The sequence below is a fragment of the Lemur catta genome, chromosome 3 (assembly GCF_020740605.2).
Source record: "Lemur catta isolate mLemCat1 chromosome 3, mLemCat1.pri, whole genome shotgun sequence".
Classification (NCBI taxonomy): Eukaryota; Metazoa; Chordata; class Mammalia; order Primates; family Lemuridae; genus Lemur; species Lemur catta.
Window position 1 is genome coordinate 10,432,292 of NC_059130.1, and position 21,567 is coordinate 10,453,858.

Here is a 21,567-nt window from a genome sequence, read left to right on the forward strand (position 1 = left end):
AGTATGGTGGCTTAAACCTGTACTCTGGGATAAAAATACTGTACTTTCCTTACCTGGATTTGGTGATTTTGAGGTTCCTTGCAGGGGATGCTAAGAACTGTGATTCTATGAAAAAATTGTTATGCCAATTGAAAAAGAGGAAGGACATAAAATATCTGAATAATAAGTGTTTAGATCTATATGTACATGTGTATGTAAATATACAAATTTAACCAACAAAGAGAATTCATTTTCTTCAAATCCATTACATTTATAAAAATTTACCTTGTATTGGTCCACAAAGAAAAATCTCAACATATTCCAAAATATTAAAAATTATGCCACCTTCATTCTCTTATCGCTAGAAATTAACAAAAAGATAACCCCCCAAAACCCTATTTAATTGGAAATTTTAACACTCATCTCAATAACTTTGGATTAAGTAGGAAACAGAAATGGATATTAGGGATAATATACAAGTGGATGACAAACAACATGTGAAAACGAACGCAATGCAGTTAAAGCAGTACTCTGAGGAAAATTTAAGGTCTTAAAATGCATTATTCAACAATCAGTAAGAATTCAAAACAGAAGAAGTATTAAATAAACTCGGGAAAAGGAAATAAACAGAAATAAATAAAAGATCAATAAACTAAAACATATTTTCTTTCTTTTTTTTTTTTTTTTTTGAGACAGAGTCTCGCTGTGTTGCTTGGGCTAGAGTGAGTGCCGTGGCATCAGCCTAGCTCACAGCAACCTCAAACTCCTGGGCTTAAGTGATCCTCCTGCCTCAGCCTCCTGAGTAGCTGGGACTACAGGCATGCGCCACCATGCCCGGCTAATTTTTTCTATATATACTTTTAGTTGGCCAGATAATTTCTTTCTATTTTTAGTAGAGACGGGGTCTCGCTCTTGCTCAGGCTGGTCTCGAACTCATGACCTCGAGTGATCCACCCGCCTTGGCCTCCCAGAGTGCTAGGATCACAGGCGTTAGCCACCTCTCCCGGCCTCTAAAACATATTTTCTTATAAAATATCTATAAAATAAACAACTGGGAAGTCTCACTGAGAAACACCAATATCATTCAGAATGAGAAAGTAAAAATAACAGGAAAATTTTAAAATCAAAAGAGATTGAAAAACTTCATACCAACACAGTTTAAAATGTAGGTGACATGGCAAGTTTATGGGAAGATATAAATTATTAAAATGCACTCAAAAAGAGGTAGGATTGTGTGAGGTATCCAGTTATTTTTTTTAAAATAAAAAAATAGGAAATACGAAAAGATGAATAACTTAGAGAAAAATGAAAAAGATTGTCAAAAATCTCTCCCCAAAATACACCAAGTCCAACTGAGATTATGGGTGAGTTCTACCAAGACCTTAATTAATAGACAAGTCCTGTTATTAGACTCTTCCAGAACAATTCATTCTGTAGTTCAACATTAGGATATTTATTAATATATTTTACTACATTAAAGTAGATTAAGCTACTAGATTAGATTAAAGTAAAAAAGCTAAATAGATTTCTCAATCCCATTTGATTAAACATTTTCCTAAATTAAACAACAACAAAAGCCTTCATTCTAGAAAGCTAGGAATAGAAGGAAACTCTCTTGATGAAGTATATTTACTTGAACCTACAGTAATCATCATATTTGGGAGAATTCCCATTACTGTTAGGAACATGACAAGAATTTTCTCTTTCACTAGTGTTAATTATCTAATATTGTTCAGTAAAACCTAGCAAATGAAGCAATAAAAAGAAATGAGATATATAAGCATTGGAGGGAAGACAAAAAATAAAAAATATTTAGGGGGAAAAACTAAATATTTTTAGATGCTATGATTGTCATACCTGAAAACAAAGGCAATCAACTGAAAATCAGCAAAACACAAAGAACAGAGTGGCGTAAGATAGCCCAGTACAAGTTAAACATATAATTTGCTATATTTCCTGTATAACAGAGAAAACATCTATTAATACTCATAAAAACTATAAAATAGCTAGTAACAAACTTTAAAACTGTGTAAAATCTACATGAAGAAAACATGCCCCTGGATGGGAGCGCTCACTGCAAAGACTTTTAACTCTTCCCAATCTAATCTGTAAATTCAATACAATCCTAAACAAAATCCTCATGAAACGTTATTAAGGAAACTCGGTGAGCTAACTATAATGTTCATTAGTAAGTGGAGTATGCAAGAATAGCAAAAAAAGATGTTATTAAAAGAAGAAATCTTTCAAAATACAGACTAAACTGTAATAATTTAAAACTGTGTGGATAATGTGGAAACAGAAACATAGGTCAATGGGAGGGAAGGGAACCGGTCCCTCACACACGTGGAGGTTTTGTATCTGATAAAAGCGCTTCTTCAACCAGTAGGGAAAGGCTGTCCTAAAGTGGTGGGACAAAGATCTAAGCATGGAAGACCAAAGTGATAATCAAATAAAATATATGGAAATATGTTGTGATCTAGCAGACAAGAGAATGAAGCCGGGCATCAGAAGAGACTGAAAATTTAAGAGACAGAAGTGAAACCATGGAGCATGGCCTCAAGGTGGCCAAGAGGGACGGGCTCAAGGACCACGGTTAAAGAGGCAGACAGCGAGGGAAGGAAGAAAGGGGAAGTGGGGACATGGAGATTTGGAGATGGAGAGAAGGCATTTTTGAGCGAATTTGTTATCTTTTCTGTAAAGCAGAAGGTAAGACTGTATGCTGAGAATAGCAGGGAGAAGGGACAGATGGAGCTAGAACCTCATTTCTTGACTTCTTGGCTTCCGCTGTGACTACAAGCTGACACGCAAGATGCATGAAACCCAAGCAAATATTTCTGCATATTACCTTTTAAAGGTAATAATAAGGTTTTAATAAGAACACAACATGTGATGTAAACAAGTGATTAGTCAATGAATTTGCAAAATTCTTGGCCCCTACAGAAAGTCATCTACCTGACTTTGGACTCTACATTTAGAAGGTTCTAGACACATCAAAACCCCGAGGGTTGTGTGGGGTTCTCCTTGTTGCCACATTATGCACATTTGAGAACAGGAGGACCAGTCTTGAGCTGATCAGCCTTTGCTTGTCCTGAGGTGGCTTTAACTAAGTTTTGGGAGAGGCCAGGTCCCTCCCTTGCCCCAGTGTTGAAAGCTTCTCCCGTATATGGGATATAATTGCAGTTGAGACTCTTGATTTATACCCATGCCAGGCGCAGTGTGGTTGTAACTAGGATATAAATAAGACATTGCATAACTTGGGTCTTAATATGCACAGAGGCCTGTCTTTAAAATGACTGCCAAAATAAGAGATTCCTTGGAAAATAAATACCCTTACTCTATTAATTTTAAAACAAATAGCAGAAGCATACGGAGATCTTTTTTCCTCAGGAAAAAAAAAAAATAAGCCTTTGGGAAAAATCAATATTAAAACCTCATCCTTGCTGTCTAATTACTCAGGATTGAAATAAAAGTAGACAGAGGTTCCATTCATTTTGAAAAAGTAAAATTGTACCTCGGGAAAAAATACCACAGGATGCTAGTGCTAAAATACAAACCATTAAAATATTTTGGCATCAACAGTGATTCCATGTTAAAATGCTCTGAATAGAAAGAGCTGAATTTACAAATATTAAGCCTACTAAATAGATTCTTTTAATTCATACCAGGAAATTATATGAAAACAATCCTATCCTTTAGTCCTGGAATACATGTTAAAATTATTTGGAGTGGAGAGAGAAGGGTTCGAGGCCATAAAAATCACCAACTGGAAACTTCAAGTGGGAGTATGCTTCCAAGTTTCTAATGTGAATTAACTTGGGAATCATTTAGCTTTAAGCTTTAAAAGTTTTCCTTTGTCAGGATTCGTGGGTCCCTCACCCCAATACTAATCAACCTTACATGGTCCTCTCTTGCCCACTTCCCCTCAGAATGATCGGGGGTAGGAAAGAAAGGAGGAAAAAGGGACAGAAGAGAAGAACCAGGCAGGGGCAATAAAGGGAGGAGAGGGGAGACAGAGGGAAAGCTGAGGAATAGAGGAGAGAGGAGGGACTTGGAGAGGGGAAGGCTCTCTGCAGTTAGCATGTGAGCCTTTCTAGGGTTTCCTTGTGCTTCTCTGGGTCTCAGAACCAGTTACAATGACATCTGACAAAATGCAGAATGGTGGCACCATGCCTCTGCCCCAGGAGACAGTTGTTCACTTTGGGTGGTCCATCTGGGTCAGTGCTCAGCACAGTGCCTCATACACTGCGGGTCCTCCATACCACCAAAGCATGAGGTGACGCTTTGTTCATTGGTGACAGTTTCTGCTGACCTTACACCAGTGGCTTTCCAAGCACTAAGCCAGAAGCCACATCAGAATCCCACCTGGAGGAGGTCACCTTTGACCCCCCCCCATTACACAGTTGGTTTAAACCTGACCTTTCTGGATCAAAGTCACCAACGGTCGCAGATTCGTGCTCATGGGGGTGCTGCTGCAGAGCCAGATGTGTGTCCTGGGTGGCCAGAAACTTCTGCTCCAGCAGTTCAAGATGTCCCTGCAGGTGCCCCAGGACCTGTAGCAGTGAAGTCACTGGAATCATTCATATGCAAACTTGTCCGTGTAGTTCCCCCAAACGCAATGTAGGTGTACCCCACGGTAGTGTCAAAACGAAGCCGCCATCCTTCTCCTGGCAGCATCAATCGTTTCATTTCAGAGCGTGACATCTAAAATATAGACAAGCCGAGCGTCTTCTCAACACTCACAACACCCTCACAGCACGGAGCTGAAAGGTACAATCACTGCTGATTTCTCTCTCGGAACCCACTCAAAGGCCTCTGAGCTCCCTTAGTGGGACATTCAGAATCCTGTATATTTGCAGAATGATTTTTAGCTTACCAAGCACTTTCCCATTCCTCATTGAACCCACACATCAGTGTTGTAAATGTTGCAAAGTAGATATTATTATCCCAGTTTTATGGAGGAGATTGGAGCTCCCAGAAGTATGTCTGAAGCCACATGGATATTAAAAAGGAACTGAAGTTAGAGGGCCTGGGTCTGAGTCGATGGGGAAGGAACAGCAGGAAGATTTAGCCAAAGCTGTGAATGGGTCTTCCAGATGTCACCGCGTGTGGCCTGTGCAGATGGGTCACACCGTGAAGATGTGTAGCGGCTTCAGCCCCACACCCCCAGGCGCTAGGCAGTCCCTGAGCACCACCTGTGTCTGGCCCTGGGCCGGAAGCTTGAGATACAAAAATTGTATCAGACACAGTCCCTGGTCTTAGAGATTTTATTCTATTGAGAAAAGAGCCTGTGGATTCGTCTCCTCTGCCAAGGCCACATGGAAGGGATGAGACTCAAGTCAGCCTTAAAGGATGCGCAGGAGGGCCTGGACCAGGTAGCGTCCAGGAAAACAGAGAAGAAGGATGACGTGGAGCGAGACTGCCCAGGGCAGAAATACAGCGCAGTGGGTTATGGGGTCCGACACAACAGGGTTCAAGTTCAGACGCTCTCACTTACTCGTTGTATTTTAGTCCACTTGAACTCTCTAAGGTTCACAGTTTTCTCATCTGTAAAATTAAGATAACAGCCCTCACCTTGCATTATAAAAATTAAATACGATAATGCATTGTGCCAGCAGCATAGTAGTAATACCTACTCAATAGATGGTAGGTGCTATTACTAATTCTTGTTAAAAATGAATAAACAAGAGCTTGGAAACATTGGCTGTAGGGTATAAAGATGGCAAGTGTGGTCTTGCCTGGATCCACCTTCCATCTTCCTCTGAGCTGACCGTTGGTGGACTGCAACGGGCCCCCTCGTGCCCCGGCTTCAGTCGTTTTCAGCCAATGGAAGGCAAGAGTGGAGGATGAGACACAAATCTTTATTTCCCTGGTTTCTTCCTCGTGCCATCTTGGGTCCCTCTACTGAAAGCTGCGGGGCTTGTCAGCTACTCCCACAGCTACAGCTGCTCTCTTAGGCCCCAGGACCGACTGTCCCTCTGCTGCTTCAGGCCTAAGGGTGAAGCGGCTCCCACTGATCCCTTTCCCTCCCCTTACTGCTTTCCCTTCACCTCGCCGCACTGTGGTAAACTAATGCCCGTACTAAACTCCGTAACCATGTGGTCCCCACCAGCACCCTGACTGACACTGTGAATCCCACAGACAGTGCCTGAGTTCCTAGCTCGGGGAGTGAGAAGGATGTGACAGACCCGACTGAAGTGAGGAATTCGGAAAGGCTAACAAGTTTGCAGATGTCGATGTTGGACAGGTTGAGTTTGCAGCGAGGACAGGATACCCAGGCGGAGACACAAACGTCTGCAGTGAGAGGTCAGGACGAGGAATGCAGGAGCTGGTAGCATGAAAATGGCAGTTAAAGCCGTGAGAAGGAATCGATGTTCACAGGAAAGAGGATAAAGAGAGAAGAGAAGAGTGCCAATTATGAATTATAGTTTGGGATCTTGGAGTTTGAAGTGTGTTATATCTCAGAATACAATAAGGCACAGTTTCTAGGCATCGATGTACCTCATTTAATTCTCACAACAAGTCTGAGATGGGAGACACACATGCTACAGCACATCTAATGTTGTATGACCAATACGTAGAACTAGGATGTCTACCCCAAAATCCAAGTACTTTCTGCTGTGTTGTGTTGCTCAGGCGGAGGAGGTTCTTGGTGGCCCTATCTGGCCTTCCTCCAACGCTGAGCCAAACTGGCCGGAAACCCTCGATGGCAGGCTGATACCACCACTTTCCTCTCAGTCCCAGCAGGAATCCCCACTTACCTTCTAACATCAGGAAGAAACTTCCTGAATCAAGGCCTCTGAAGGCTAGCACCTTAAATCAGTTCTCTCTGCTCTGCTCAGCCCTTTAACATTCTGTTTTGCCAGTCCCTGAAATCCTGGCTTTGGGGAGATCTCCTTTATCCTTATTCCTCAACCCCTGCGATCTCGCTTCTAGATCCACCACTTCATTGAAACCAGGATTGCAAAGGACTCTTATGGTCTCTTGGTTGCCAAATCCAATGCACACTTACTTTATTTTCCTTCCATTCTTGAACATTTTTTTTAAGAGATAGGGTCTTGCTCTGTTGCCCAGGCTGCAGTGCAGTGATGTGATCATAGCTCACTGCAGCATCGAACTCCTGGCCTCAAGCGACCCTCCTACTCAGCCTCCCAAAGTGCTGGGATTACAGGTGTGAGACACTGCACCTGGCCCCTCCTTCAACAGTTGATGGTGTGGCCCACTCTTCCCTTCCTAAAGGCCTCTTTTCTCTTGGCATCTCTGGTTCTGCTCCTCCAGGTCTACCTCTGACCTTTCGGGTCTTTCCTCTTCTCACCTGCCCCCTGGTTGCTGTTCCCCAGGAATCTATCCTGGGCCCTCTTCACGTCTAACTCTGCGCAATCTGCTTCGGCGATCTTGTCTACCCCGTAGCTTCAACCCACAGATATGCCCAAATCCGCTTTTCTGGCCCAACAGCATTTAGGGCCAGACCCATTGCTCTAACTGCCTACTGGACCTCTCCACTGGATGTCCTATAAGGACCTCAAACTCAAGATGTCCCAAACTAAACTTGACATCTTGGCTCCTGCCTGCCTTCCACACCCATTCTGAACTGGATCCTCCACTTTTATTCTTGGCCTTGGTTACCTAAGCCAGAAATCTGGGACTCATCCGAGCCTCCTGCTGTCCTTTATTCACCCCTTTCCACCTGCCACCACTTCCTTAAACCCTGAGATTTGTCCCCCTCTCCATTGTCATTGCCAGCTTGGTTCAGGCTCTTGTACCTGGTCACTTGGATTTTGGCTCCCTAACCGATCTCTGCGCCTATAGTCTTGCTCCCACGCAGCTTCCCATTTATCAGCCTCGAATCCCCAGTGCTGCCCCGTCCCTCAGCCTCAGGATAAGATCTAAGCTCCTTAGTGCGGCTTACAGCCTCTCGTGACGTGGCCCTCGTCCACCTCTCTGGTCTCCTCCCTCCCACTTGGCCACACATCCCGAGCACCCGCTGGTACATCACGGCACCGAGCAGCTCCTCGCACTGGCAGCACTGCCTCTCCCCACTGCCACTGCACCTGCTGTTCCCTTTTTCTAGAACACTCCTTTGCCCCCTATCTGCCAAGCTCACCCCTCTTCCCCCTCAATGCCCAGTTCAGAAGTCACTCCCAGGAAGCCTTCCAAAGTGTCCCCTCACTGGCAAAGGTGAGCCTCCTCTAGGCTGCCCTTAGCATCAGCTGTGGCATTTCTTAAGCTGCATTTTGTCTGCGTACCAGTCCACTGCTCCCAAGAGACTATACGCCATTTGGAAAAGGAATTGTTTCTTCATCTCCAAATCCCCGGTGCCCCATGGAGGGTCTGGGACATAGAGAGTGCCTGATAAATGTTTGCCGAATGAATAAATGATTTAATTAATGTGGTGCATGAATGATCAGCTGTGTCTTTTAGCATTTGGGTCTGCCTGGTTTTGGTCCCTACTGCCGGGTATCTGAAGTGCAGCCTGCCCTGAGCCTTGCTTGTGCCTGGGTAGGGACTGCTGCCCACCTGCCGTGTTGCTGACCCCACGGCCTCAGCTGCGGCTTCCCGTCAGCACATTCCTGGTTCTCCCAGGCTCAGCCCTTTGCCCCGTTGCTCCACTCCCGCTTCCCACACACTGATGACAAGGCTGTTATGGTGATGGCATAAATTAGTGATTTGGTTACATGCAACAACAAGCAAATATGTGAAAGTAAAAGATTTCGATCTGAAAATCATTGCTTCAAGATTGATTTTAAGAGTTTTCAAAGTCATATTGCCAGATGCCAGAGATTTGTAATCTAAATCCACCAGGACCCATCAACTATGGGAGGCCCACGCTTTATAATGGCTTACATGTTCTTCTCTTGACGCTACCGTGTCTCAGATTGATTACTAGGTGACTGGTGAGGAATAACAGTCAGAAGTAATAGATCCCCTGAGAAGGAAAGAAGGCTAAATACATATAGAAACAACCCCAAGCTCTGTTAGCCCCTACAAACAAAGACAGTTTAATCTTCAGCAAAATGTTTCCACTCCCATCACTGTAGAGAAAACATGGCGCTATAAAGTCATTTACATTTTCCCATGTCAAATTCCCTGATAAACATTTTTAAAACTGGATAAAATTAATTACCATTCTCTTATCTTGCAAATGACAGGGAGAATCCTGTTTTATTCTTTTGGAAAATTCTTGTACCTGCAGTGAAAAAAATGCAATCTTTCATTAATGGCATGGTGTCTCATGTTTGAATTTGGTTACTTCAATTGTTTATAACAAGCTTTAAAAGCATTACTTTAGTCTTCAGTTGGTCAGTCTGTTCTTTTAACTTCTGACACATCTGTTTCCCTTGGGATATCTTTTGAAATATATTAGAAGAACTTGAGGAAGGGTCTTTCGGAGAGGTTGACACCTTAAGGAGACTTGTCTCAGATTCTATTCCTAAATAAGAAAGAATACATTTTGGCTACCATTCATTTCAACTCATCATAGTTTTATTAAATACTGAAAACAGAAGGCTGTGGCAGCCACCACAACTTGCTATTTTTTAAAATAGTTTTCAAAATATGTGTCTAAATCAAAGAAGTCTTAAAATGTTAGTACCTGTGAGCAGTTCTTGGTGGACATGTACTGTAGGCTCCATCTGCACAATTAAAGGGTAAGAAAACATTACTGTTGACACTAATCAATGACACCATTATTCAGAATGACTCTACGTGTTCTGGTCATCATACAGGCAGCCCAGTGTTGTGGTCAAGAGCCGGGGCCACGACACAAATGGGGACAGTAAGTGACCTATCTCATGGGGTTTTTTCAACGGTTAAATGTTAAATATCTGCCATAGCAACAGGTATGTGGTAAGCATTTAACAGTACATGTTACCTGTATTACTGCTGTGTGTGGTTCCAGTATGTGGAATGCTCACACATTTCTCTTAAACTAGACCATAAGCCCCGTGAGGGCAGGGACCATTGTTGGCCTTGTCACTGGTGCTCTCTCAACACCAACCACATGGTAGCCAAACTCTGGAGAAAAATGTAGTATGCGTTCAGTTCCAAAGCATGTGAAGATAGTGATTGTTTTCTACTCACCACAGGCTAGTTGGACAGAGGTTTAAATTCCAGAGTGATTCCCCCTGGGAGTCCTCCCTTTTCCTCCCTGACACGTGAAGATCAGAAACCTGCTAGTGCCAGAGAGTTAAATGGTGGTGGTCAGAATAGACTCTGGTCATTACAGATGTCTCAAGTATATGATGGATATGAAACCTGTAGCGTGCAGTTCTCCAATCTGAATTGACGGGACTGGAAAAAGTCAGATAGCTGACCTCAAACTCCCACTGCCAGAAAGAAATGAGCCTGACATCACATTGCTCCCACTAACCAGGGGGCACTGAGCGCTGGGCACAACAGGGATGTTCTCCTGCAGGCAGAACAGGAACACCCCCGAGGCTTCCAAATACGACAGGGGTATAGATTTCTCCAAGACTTAGAGAAACATCCCAGTCTTGGCCAGGTGGGGCTGCTGGCTCCAGGTGTGTGTGTGGGGGGGTGGGCAGGGTTCTGCTCACACTCCCCAGAGCACTTCCTTGGAAGAGAAGGGAGTTGAAGCATGAGGGATGGAAATGGAAACAGGCAGATAGTATCGTTTAGTCCAGGACACCCTTTGTATAAAGCTTAAAAGAAAGATCATGAAGTCCTGGCAAAGTGCCAAAGAACTAAAATGTTTATTTTGATTATCAGTGTGGATTTACCTTACCGTTGAACCTCAATAATCAATGAGATCCTGAGCCTTACCATGTTGGGAAGATGCGGAGGGGGTGAGAAGATGGGGTAAGGGAAAGGGGGGAATAGCATAAATTAAGCATCAACAAAGTTTTGTACTGGATGGTTGCCAATATAACACGTTTGAAGCCTGTTGTTAAAGATCTTAATCCAACTCAACTCAGCATCAATAGCTAAGGCCGTAATATATGTGAGACACAAGGCCAGGCCTCTGGGGGAAGGTGGGCAGCGGAAAGATGAAGATGAGGTTCTGCCCTCCAGAGCTTTGAATCTAGTGGGAGAAACACACCTCCAGGTTGTGACGACCGACTCCGGCTCTGACAGCACTAAGCAAACAAGGATGGAAAAGGCTGTGACTTTGGGGCACCTGAAAAGTTATGTGGCCGAAAGGGGGAACTGAAGGAGGCCACGAAAACAAGCAGGTCTTTGGTAAGCAGAGATGGGATGTGCCACGCAAGGCAGGAGCTCAGAGGGTTCAGGGCCTGAGAAGAGGTTCGGGGCCAGCCAGGTAACTGAGGGTGACTCCTGGGGAGGGGAGATACATTTTAAAAATGGGGAGACCCAAATTCCAGCTGGAAGAATTTGGATTTTATTCTCTCATGTGCTCTTGTCAGTCCAGCCCCTGAGTCTTCTCATGAGGATATTCACTGGGCTTCTGGGAGGTCAAGTCGCTGGCCCAGGGTAACCCAGGAGGCTGAACGAGACCTCAGAACTAGAACCAAGCCCCACGCGCCCTCCACAAACCCACCCAGAGATAGACAAGCAGTGGCTCTGCTTATGTATTTACAGGAGACTATTTTCATTTACCTGTAATTGTTGTGAAGGTTCAGTAATTTTCCCTGTCTGCTCTTGATGTTGTTTTTCAACACAATTTGACATAGGCATGGCTTCTAAAGGATCTTGCGCCATAACTGATTTACTTCTCAATTTAGGAGAAAAGTTGGCTTGTTTAGCTATTGTAAATGGTTCATTAACTACCTTGTCTTGAGGAATTTTCACTTTCGGAGCAGCCTTAGAGAAATCAGGGAGCCGGTAATGAACATGACCTTGGCAGCATTTGAATCCGCTGCCTGAACTTGCTTTTTCAGTCTGCTGTTTCTGGGGTGACTTCCCTGGACAACTTTTTTGTTTATCACTTGGACCCTTGATTTTAGTTAGAAAATTTGAATTTTCTTGACGGCTGCTATCTCCAGAGGCCACTGGCTCTTCTAAATCAGAGGAGTCTTCTGTCATGTTTAGAGAACAACTGGGCTCGTTGCTGTTTTCACCGTCCCCTTTGGGGTTAAGTTGGTCAGTGAGTTCTGAGGTTTGTTCTTTTGGCCAAGAATTCTCAACATAACATGAAATAATATTTTTAATCATAGCTGCTTCTTCAAAACTGTCAGCATTTGAGATCTCTGGGGGAGTTTCACAGTCGATGCTCTGACCTCGTAAGAACTGCTCTTTGGAAAGACGATGGAGTAAAATGTCGGAAATGTTTGACTTCGAGGTGTCTCCTTTGTCAGCTGGAATGTGGGCAGTTACGGTGCATTGCTCCTCTTTATCATGTTTTTTGTTGATGGGATTTTCAGTAATTTTATGCAGAGGCATGGCCTTCGCTGTGTTTCTGCAGGTCTCGTCATGTGCAGCCTTCTCTTGAGGGCCATCTGCCGTGAAAATGATTGGATTCACGCCATCAAGGGTGTCATATTTTGAGGTAGAATCATAATCGTCCCCGTCATAAGGCAACTCCTCCTGTTGCTTACACGTTGTATCTTCTGAAAAATCGGTGTCGTCCATGGTGGTGCAGCCTGACCTTGCCCGTCCTCTGCTGCCTGGGCTCCGTTCTTAACTGTAACCGTAGATCTTCTGGTTTTTGCTGACTGTCTTCACCGTGCGTCCTGTTCCAGCGAGAGGAGAGCAGCCTCGCAGTTAAATGTATGGAGAAATAGGTTATTCAACAAATAGTATTCGAGCATTGCATTAACCATTTGGAAAAATATATATTGTTAGAAGTTTACTAAAAAGTAGATTCTAAATGTATTAAAGAGTTAAATATTAAAAAATTAAACCACCAGTGTAACAACAACAACAAAAATGTATGGGAATAATGCGTGAAGCTCTGCCTATGCGGGTGTCTGTGCCAGAATGAAATGGATGTTTTCATTTAAAGAAATTCAGTGGGAAACATGAAGGCGGAAAGCCCAGCCCAGAGCTAACCCATCCTAAAGACTGTGTTAACGTAATCAGGGGTTTTATGCCACTGCTTTTACAGGGAGGAATAGAGAAAAACAGAGGGGAGTGTTAAAATTTTCATTCATTAAAACTTGAGGGACAGCGAATGACCAAATATTTATCAACCTCCTTTAGGAAATACTATTTGGAGTTTGTTCTCTCAAAATAGGACCTTGGGGTGCAAGTAAAGGATTGATGTATTTAAAGTGCCTTGGCTGTCCCCTGCCCACACGTCACAGACAGACCTGTAAGGCGTGTGGCACTGGAAGATGGCTCAGCTCAAACTCAACACCAACCTTCCTGTTCCGGTGCTTTCTCAGCTGTCCCTCCAGACATTCTGGTCCCCTTCTCCTAACTTCCCCTTGTGTGTCCAAGAAGGGCAGAGAAAGACTGGCAGAAATATGACCAAGGGACAGATAGGCCATTTGAACACCTGGAGGCTGGTCTGCAGCCAAACTTCTCTCTCCTAGTGAGGACCCGGGCAGGCACCTGGTCAGAAAGGCTGCTGTCCCCTGAGCAGTCCTGACCAGCTGGAGTCTGGAGGTGGCAGAGTATTTGGGGGATATTCCTGAAAACGGTCAGAACAAAACCAGCTGCCACTTGGGTAGATGAATTCTTTTTTCTTTTTTTTTAAAACAAAATTTCAAACACACATTTAGATCTTTCTTCTTGATTTGTCAACTTTTGGGATAACTCCTCAGAAATGATCTCAACTTTTAGGTGGAGTAGCCAGCGCTCCCGGCAGGACAGGAGTAGCCTGGGCTTCGCGGTTCACCGGCCCAGGGTGACCACAGGGCAGCTCTGGCCCGTGCAATTACAGGCTGGGCGAGCAGATCCCTGAGGCTTCTCTCCTCAATCAAATTTGTATGCGTCTATAAACTTGAGATTTATTAGAAAACCTCAAAAGCTAAAATAGTATGTTTGGGCAAAAAAAAAAATTTTTTTTTTGAGCTAAGTTCTCTGAAGTAAAAAGGAGTACAAACTAAATGTGGTAAAGGCATCTGTGAAACATTGTACAAAAATGTTAATTTATAGATAACATGTCAATGTTAGAAAACCCAAAACAAAAAGATACTTTTAAGAGAGAGGGGGAGAGAGAGAGAGATCACTGCAGAATTACTTTAAATCATTTATAGAGGCGGTATTTACTAAAAAGTGAGGTACACCTTCATGAGCAGAATTACAGGCTACTGTGACCCAAGTTGAAGAACAAGAGAAAATGCTTCCCGGGCGAGTACAAGGCACAGTGGGAAGCAGGAGTCGAGAGACCTGGGTTGGAATTCCAGCTTCTCCACTTGTTAGTTTCATGTCAGCTGGCAAGTTATTAATATTTAATTTTTCTGAGTCTCTGTTTCCCCTTTTGAAAAATAGGAAGAGCGATACTTGAGATAACGCATGCGAAGCGTGTGGCACAGTATGAGAATTCAGTGCATGGTAGTTTAAAAATGAAAAACCAAAGCCAATCTCAGTACAGGAACTGAAGAATGCGCGGGTCCGGAAGGCAAGGTGCTCCTTACGTGTGGCGATATTTAAAGGATAAAGGAAGGAATTGCAGATATAAGACATAATCTCTTACAGAGCCTTAAAACTATTTTTAAAATCTACCTGTAAATGAATATATTGTTTAAAGATAAAAAAAAAATCACTAAATAATTTTAAGCGAAACAGTGTCTAATTTTTGAGAACAAAAAAAAGAGAGTATGTTTAAATACCTACAGAGAAAAGAGAAAAAGAAGACAAACTCTAGTTTTGCAGGACTTTTAATGACCCAAACTATAGCCCCAAAGTCATCCTCGTGCTTTCTTTGTACAATATTTTGAGAAGCTCATTGCTGAGCTCCAAGCCCTTCCTGTTAAGGAAGAAAAGACACATTGTTGGCTAGATTGCAGTTTCTAAAATATTATTCTGTTTAAATTGATAAAATTTGATTTTTGCTATGACTGTTTTTTTTTTTTTTTGAGACAGAGTCTCGCTCTGTCGCCCAAGCTAGAGTGCTGTGGTGTCAGCCTAGCTCACAGCAACCTCAAACTCCTGGGCTCAAGCAATCTTCCTGCCTCAGCCTCCCGAGTAGCTGGGACTACAGGCGTTTGCCACCGCGCCTGGCGAATTTTTTCTCTTTTTAGTAAAGACAGGGTCTTGCTCTTGCTCAGGCTGGTCTTAAACTCCTGAGTTCAAGCGATCCTCCCACCTCGGCCTCCCGGAGTGCTAGGATTATGGGCGTGAGGCACTGCGCCCGGCCTTTTTGCTATGACTCTTAAGAAAAAGAAAAAGAGACACCACCAAGATAAGCCAGAAGCCTGAGGAACTCTCTAATTACATATAGGAAAACAGCTTCTGTTATTATTATTTTTTTTTTGAGTGCATGCAAAATATCAAGAGAATTTTTTTCTGGAAAGGGACAATCCCTATACTTAGCATTGTAATGGGCCTTACAGGTAGCTGGAAGGAACTGGAACATCTTCTCACATCAACACCCAGCTCAGTCTTGGAATCCAAAGGCACATCCAAAGAGATTCCGGTCAGAACCCAACAGAACCTTTCCGTAGAAATCCATTTGATTTACTGAAGTCAGGGGAGTACATTTGGGGCCATGACTGCTGGTGCAGCTGTACTGACCATTGTGTGTTCAGCAACGGCTCACAAGCCCCTCTGAGCATGAACACTGTGAGCAACCAGGGCCAGACATCACAGTGCCCCAGCCTGTGAAAACACTCCAGTCCAGGACCTGAGGAGGGATGGACACCAAGGTGATCACCATGCTGACAGCCCTTCCCTGTGTGGTTTATTTTATCATGAAGTCTCAATGTGGAGATGAAGTGCTGCCCTAAGCCACTAACCTGCCTATTTAAGAGAAGATAACCATGCCTGGGATGACTGGCAATCTGATGGATTCAATTAAGAATGTCTATAGATGGGAAAACACAGACTCCTTAGTGGTGAGAGACCAGAGATGGTCAGCAAATCCTGGTTTCTGGCTGGTAGGTGATATTTCTTCCAGTCACTAGGCCCATTTAGTGATAATACCATTTTACATGTTAGAGGACTGTTTCATCACCCAAGGAAAACTGTGGGGCCACGTGCTTACAACAATCTCTCAACCTCATCCCCACTACCCTCTGTTCTGTGTTTAGAACTCTGCTAGCCAGGCAAACTGGGGAAGGTGTATAGGACCCAGATGTAGAGAAAGCAGGAATTGTTTCTACCCACCTTTTCCTACAGCCACAGAAGTACTAGTTAAAACAGACACAAAACACTCACAGGTCTTATACTCCACACATCTAAGATCAGCCCTACTGACTTGGTAATGACAATAAGAGTTGGCGGTTGGAGGCAATGATTCAGCAATCCAAATAGATATTTGTCATTTAGACTGTGACTAGATTACAGTTAAAAGCTTTCAGTGCATGATTCATTGATATTTTGCACTGCACAAAGCAATATGCTGCTCTAAGTCTTCAGCCAACACAATGCTACCGTCAACACAAAGAGCTAAAACAATGGCAGTAACAATAGAAACTCACCAACATCTTGGGGTCTCTGGATATCACAGAGTGAACAAGTTGAAGGGCCTTGCAACACAGACGAGCAATCCTTTAACTCTAAATCATCTTTTTGTTCAATAGTTGGAAGTTGACTGAGATTGAATAATAGAACAAAAATGAAGCTTCAAAGTTGTGGTATGTCTGCTTCATCTGAGCTCCTTAGCTGCAAGAAATAAGCTTTGAAGACCACATAGGGAACTTCTAATGTGATCTAAACTGTAGTCTTTTTTTTTTGTCCTTTAAGAGCATTCAAAACACTTGGTTTGACTCTGTTTTAATTTTCACATTCTCTCCCTCTATTTCTAGCTCAGGATTTCTGTTTACCCATGAAAGAAAATAGGAGACGGCTCAGAATAATATGTCCTAGGCCACACCCAGGGGTCAGGTATTCATGGATTTTGCATTCGGTGTACGGTGTTTCTAAATGAAAATATATTCAAAGGTAATGTGATACAGGCCTCGTCTGCAATGACTGCATTTGGTGATGCTCGGTAATCCTATTAGCTAACTTTATTTCAGCAACGAGGGGTGTCCACAATGCAGTGTCTCTATCTGTAACCATATCCGTTCAACGTGGCAGTCTGGCTTCACCCTGTCATTGTGCAGTGGCAGAAGGGAGACACGGTGATGGGGCAACAAGTCAATTCGATACTCCCGCGAGAGCCAGATGGATGTATTATTTATAGTCAGTCTTAGAGATGGAGTCCTTTTGTGAGTGTGCATGAATTTGATGACCAGCTGTTAAAAATTTCTTATTCTGAAACTATTTTAAAAGTCAGGAAAAAAAAAATCTTTGAAACCATAAGCAAACCAGTATTTGGAGAAACTTCCTCTTGATGTTTCACCGGTTTTCCTTGCTCTCTGGGAGGTCAGCACTGCCTTTTATCCAATTTTCCCGTTGACGTAGCCATGTAATCATCATAGTCTGCCTAATTTGTACTGTAAATCATGAACCTTTCCTGTGCTTTGGGAACATTTAGAAAATTCTTGCTAATTGATTTTCTGAAAATAATTCTAATAATAAACTTTAAAACACACTGATTTAAAGAAGTATAATTTAAAACAAAAAACAAACAAACAAAAATGCCTCATTCCTGAAGCTGCCCTTCCCTAAGCTTTCCAGCTTAAGTTTGGCAACCTCTGCTAGAGATAAGAAGGGCCAGAATATTTTAGGAAAACCCTTCCTCCCTTATCTAAGGATTTGTCCTTCTCTCCTCTGCCCTCTACCCACTGCCTAAAGGAAGAATATTGACGTGAAATTATAATTTTTTAAAAATAATGAATAAAATGTCAAATATATATATATACATTGATGCTTCATATATGCTTCTCAAAATGATTTCTAAAAGTTATGACTTTGACAGAAAGTTTATCCTGGCCAGGCACAGTGGCTAATGCCTATAAAACCAGCACTTTGGGAGCCTGAGGTGGGAGGATAGCTTTAGACCAGGAGTTTGAGACCAGCCTGGGCAACATAGCGAGACCTCCTCTCTACAGAAAAAATTATAAAAATTAGCCGGGCATGGTGGTGAGTGCCTGTAGTCCTAGCTACTCAGGAGGCTGAGGTAGGAGGATCACTTGAGGCCAGGAGTTGAAGGCCACAGTGAGCTATGATCACACCACTGAACTCCAGCCTAGGCAACAGAGCAAGATCCCATTTCTTAAAAAAAAAAAAGTCTACCTTGCATTAGGAGAAAAATCTAGAGAATGAATTCCAAAAATCTGTATGTGGTAGCATTACAGGTAAATTTTATTTTTTTATTAGAGCTGTTCTTCCATTTATTAAACAAATATTTAGTAAGCATACCTATTAGGTATAAGACACTATGCCAGGTCCTGGAATCAAAAGCAAATATAGAGAATAGTTAGGAGTGTGGAATTTGATGCCAAGTGGAGTTTGTAGCTAGGCTCTGCTACTTACTAGCTGTGCAATCTTGGGAAAGTTGCTTAACTTCTCTGTTCTTCAGTTTACTTATCTATAGAATAAGGATATTAGCAGCACCACTGCATAGGATTGTTGTGAGGCTCATATGAGTTGGTTGCTTAAATCAACACTTGTTTGTATAGCACTTTACAAATACTCATTAATTGCATGCAAAGGATTTAGAATAATGTATATTATTAATGATTGTTACTAATGTACATTGCTATGAGGGATTGGAAGACACTGCTAAGAGAAAGAATGTAGGAAGGAACAGAAAACTTTGAGCTGTCCAGGCAGGGAAGGGCTCTCTGAGGATGTGCATTTCCAGCTGGAGCCTGAAGGATGCAAAGCCAGCCATGCAAGGTGTTGGGGCAGGGTGTTCTGGGCTGACGGGACGTGTGCACAAAGACCTGAGGATGGGAAGGAACTCTGTGTATTGGGGAAACTGAAAGGAGCTAACATGGTTGTGGCAGAGATCAAAGAAATGGATGTGTTCAAGACATAAGACAATTTTGGAGTAACAATCAGCAGAAACTGGCAATGTGCTTGCGAAGGTGTGTGAAGGTCAGGGAAGAATTAATCATGACCCTTTGGTCATGCTTTCTTGCATTTTCTAAGTATTTGAGAATAAACATCACTCAAATCAATTAAAAAAAATGACCCCAAAGAGCAAAGGACGTGAATTAACAGAAAAGGAAATATGGAAATATGGCACTTAAAAATATGAAGATGATTATCTAAACTATATGAAAAGATGATGGCCTTTGTTAGAGCATGCTGTTCTATGTTTTAAACATATTTGTAGTCGACTAGCATTTACTGAGTACATGTGAACCACATGCCATAGTTGACTATACCTCACGTAGGCACTTGTCCCTTCTCGGGTTCTGGATTTGGGGAAAAACCAGATGAGTAGAAAGGAGAACAGAGCCACTCAGACTACATGTGGAGAGGGTAGAATTTGTCCTCCTCTGCCTGATACTAAGATACGGCTTCAATTAGGGCACCAAGACAACTGTTTTGTCTGGGAGATGCACTGTGGCCAAAATTTCAGCCTTCTCATGTATATTTTGTGCTGTATACATAGAAAAAATCCTTTGTGAAGTGCTAGGAAATGGAAAATGCTCTGAAGTCTTGAACTGGGTGCAGTAAGTGCTTGGTTTTCAGCCCTGCCTCTAGCCTGACTTCATGGAGTGTCTGCATACGTGGGTGTGCATACATGCGTGTGCAAACGTGTTTCTCGGGGTAGCCTCACGAAAGGGGTCTTCTGCTCTTTAGGCACAGTCACTACATTTCTGCTTGGGAGAAGAGACCCGTCTCTCCTGCGGAGACTAAACCCCCCAGGTCACGGGAGGGAAAGTAATCTTTAACCATCTCTTGGCCTCAGTTAATGTATATGTCAGGGCTTAAGTAAGATTGATTCTGGTTGACTCATCACAATACCTTTTTTAGAGAGTCACATTTCTCTTTGGTATAATCTTCTTTTATGGAAAGAAGAAAATGAAATGAGAATCAAAGGCTCATAAAACATTGAGCTGCAAAAGACATTACAGATCACCCAGACCAATACCCTCATTGATGAACGAGTGTTGTAAGGAGCAGAAAGAGAGAATGGCTTCCCCAGGAAGGATATTCTTCATGGAAGGCATGCAGGGTCCTCCTATGTCCTCGTGCTCTAGGGATAGCAGGACAAGAGTTTGAATCCTGGTACTGCCCCTTCCCAGGTTCTCAAGTTTGGGCACGTGACCTAACTTCTTTGACCCTTACTTTCCTACTTCGTAAAATGGTGATGACAATCCTACTTCAAAAGTTTGCTCTAAGAATAAAATGTGTTTACTTCGTCTGGCATCTGTCATGTCCAATAAATGATAGCCATTGCTATGAAACCAAAGTCCTTGTGCTCTCAAATCCTCCTTCATCTCACTGCAGTATGAGCAATCCTGATGAACAGTTACATATTTGAAAATTTCTACAGATAGTAATGCTCTCTAAATAAATGTGATGTGTTAGAGTTGGATTATGCCTATTTTAGTTTTAACACATGCATAGGGTTTACAGTGCCTGGCACATAATGTCTGATAAATACTAGCCTTAAAAATTATTAACTATTACATAAGATCTCTCAGTACTTCAAAATTTTAGCTTTTTTAGGCAGTTTGTATGGTTTTATCTGAGATAAGGATATGAAATGTAAATCTGTTATAAATTATGCCATGGTAGAAAAATAACAGCTATCAATACTTCCCTAACTCCTTTCTGGTAAAAACCACAACTCAGCCAAGCATGGAGGCTTATGTCTATAATCCTAGCACTTTGGGAAACTGAGGCAGGAGAATCACTTGAGGCCAGGAGTTTGAGACCAGCCTGAGCAACATAACAAGACCCCGTGTCTACCAAAATAAAAAAAAGAAAATTAGCCGGACATGGTGGCACACACCTGTAGCCCCAGTCATTCAGGAGGCTGAAGTAGGAGGATCACTTGAGCCCAGAAGTTTGAGGCTGCAGTGAGCTATGATGATGACACTGCACTCTGGCCTGGGCAACAGAGTGAAACCCTGTATCAAAAAAAAAAGAATCTCTTTGAATAGTAATAAATTAGAGCCCCCAACATGATTATAAAATAAATATTACCTAATCCAATGCTGAAATGCCAACTTCTTTGGACAATATTAGTTGCTATATTAAAATATCAGAATTGACAACCATATGAAAGGTAAATAATCAACATTTAGCCTTTTATGGTAGGCTTATGTAGGCTTAATAAACATTAATTAACTAAGACTCACAACGCCTAGCTGAGATATTTCTTTACCCTCTCAAGAAATGTCATTATCTCAAGATGAGATGGAAACTCAGTACACAATGCTAAACAATTTAGGACAGGAAATAATTACCTGCTCAAAAGATAACAGCACTTTGCATCTAAATAACACTTTTCAACCAGGAGTATCTAGTCACATTACAATCTCTAATTAAATACTCTCCCGGACTTAAGTATCTCCATTTAACTTCATGGAACAGACACAAGGAGAGGAAGCAATTTAGCTCCAATTACATAGCAGGTCACTAGCAACAATGATTTAGTTCCTTGGAATCAGGTGTTAGATGGGAAGCAGAGAAAACTAACTTTTACTGAGGGCC

General features: G+C 42.6%; 1 protein-coding gene across 1 annotated transcript in view; it reads right to left on the reverse strand.

Moving 5' to 3' along the window:
* The window catches only part of AKNAD1 (AKNA domain containing 1), a 29,552-nt gene extending 17,015 nt beyond the window's left edge, over positions 1-12,537 (reverse strand). The window contains exons 1-5 of the mRNA XM_045546307.1: positions 11,554-12,537; positions 9,569-9,608; positions 9,261-9,406; positions 9,101-9,163; positions 4,396-4,529 (exon numbers count right to left, since the gene is read on the reverse strand). Of these exons, the coding sequence (XP_045402263.1) occupies positions 4,396-4,529; positions 9,101-9,163; positions 9,261-9,406; positions 9,569-9,608; positions 11,554-12,525 (1,355 nt within the window). The 5' untranslated portion in view covers positions 12,526-12,537. The remainder of the gene's footprint in view (positions 1-4,395; positions 4,530-9,100; positions 9,164-9,260; positions 9,407-9,568; positions 9,609-11,553) is intronic.
* Between the last annotated feature and the right edge of the window lie 9,030 nt (positions 12,538-21,567).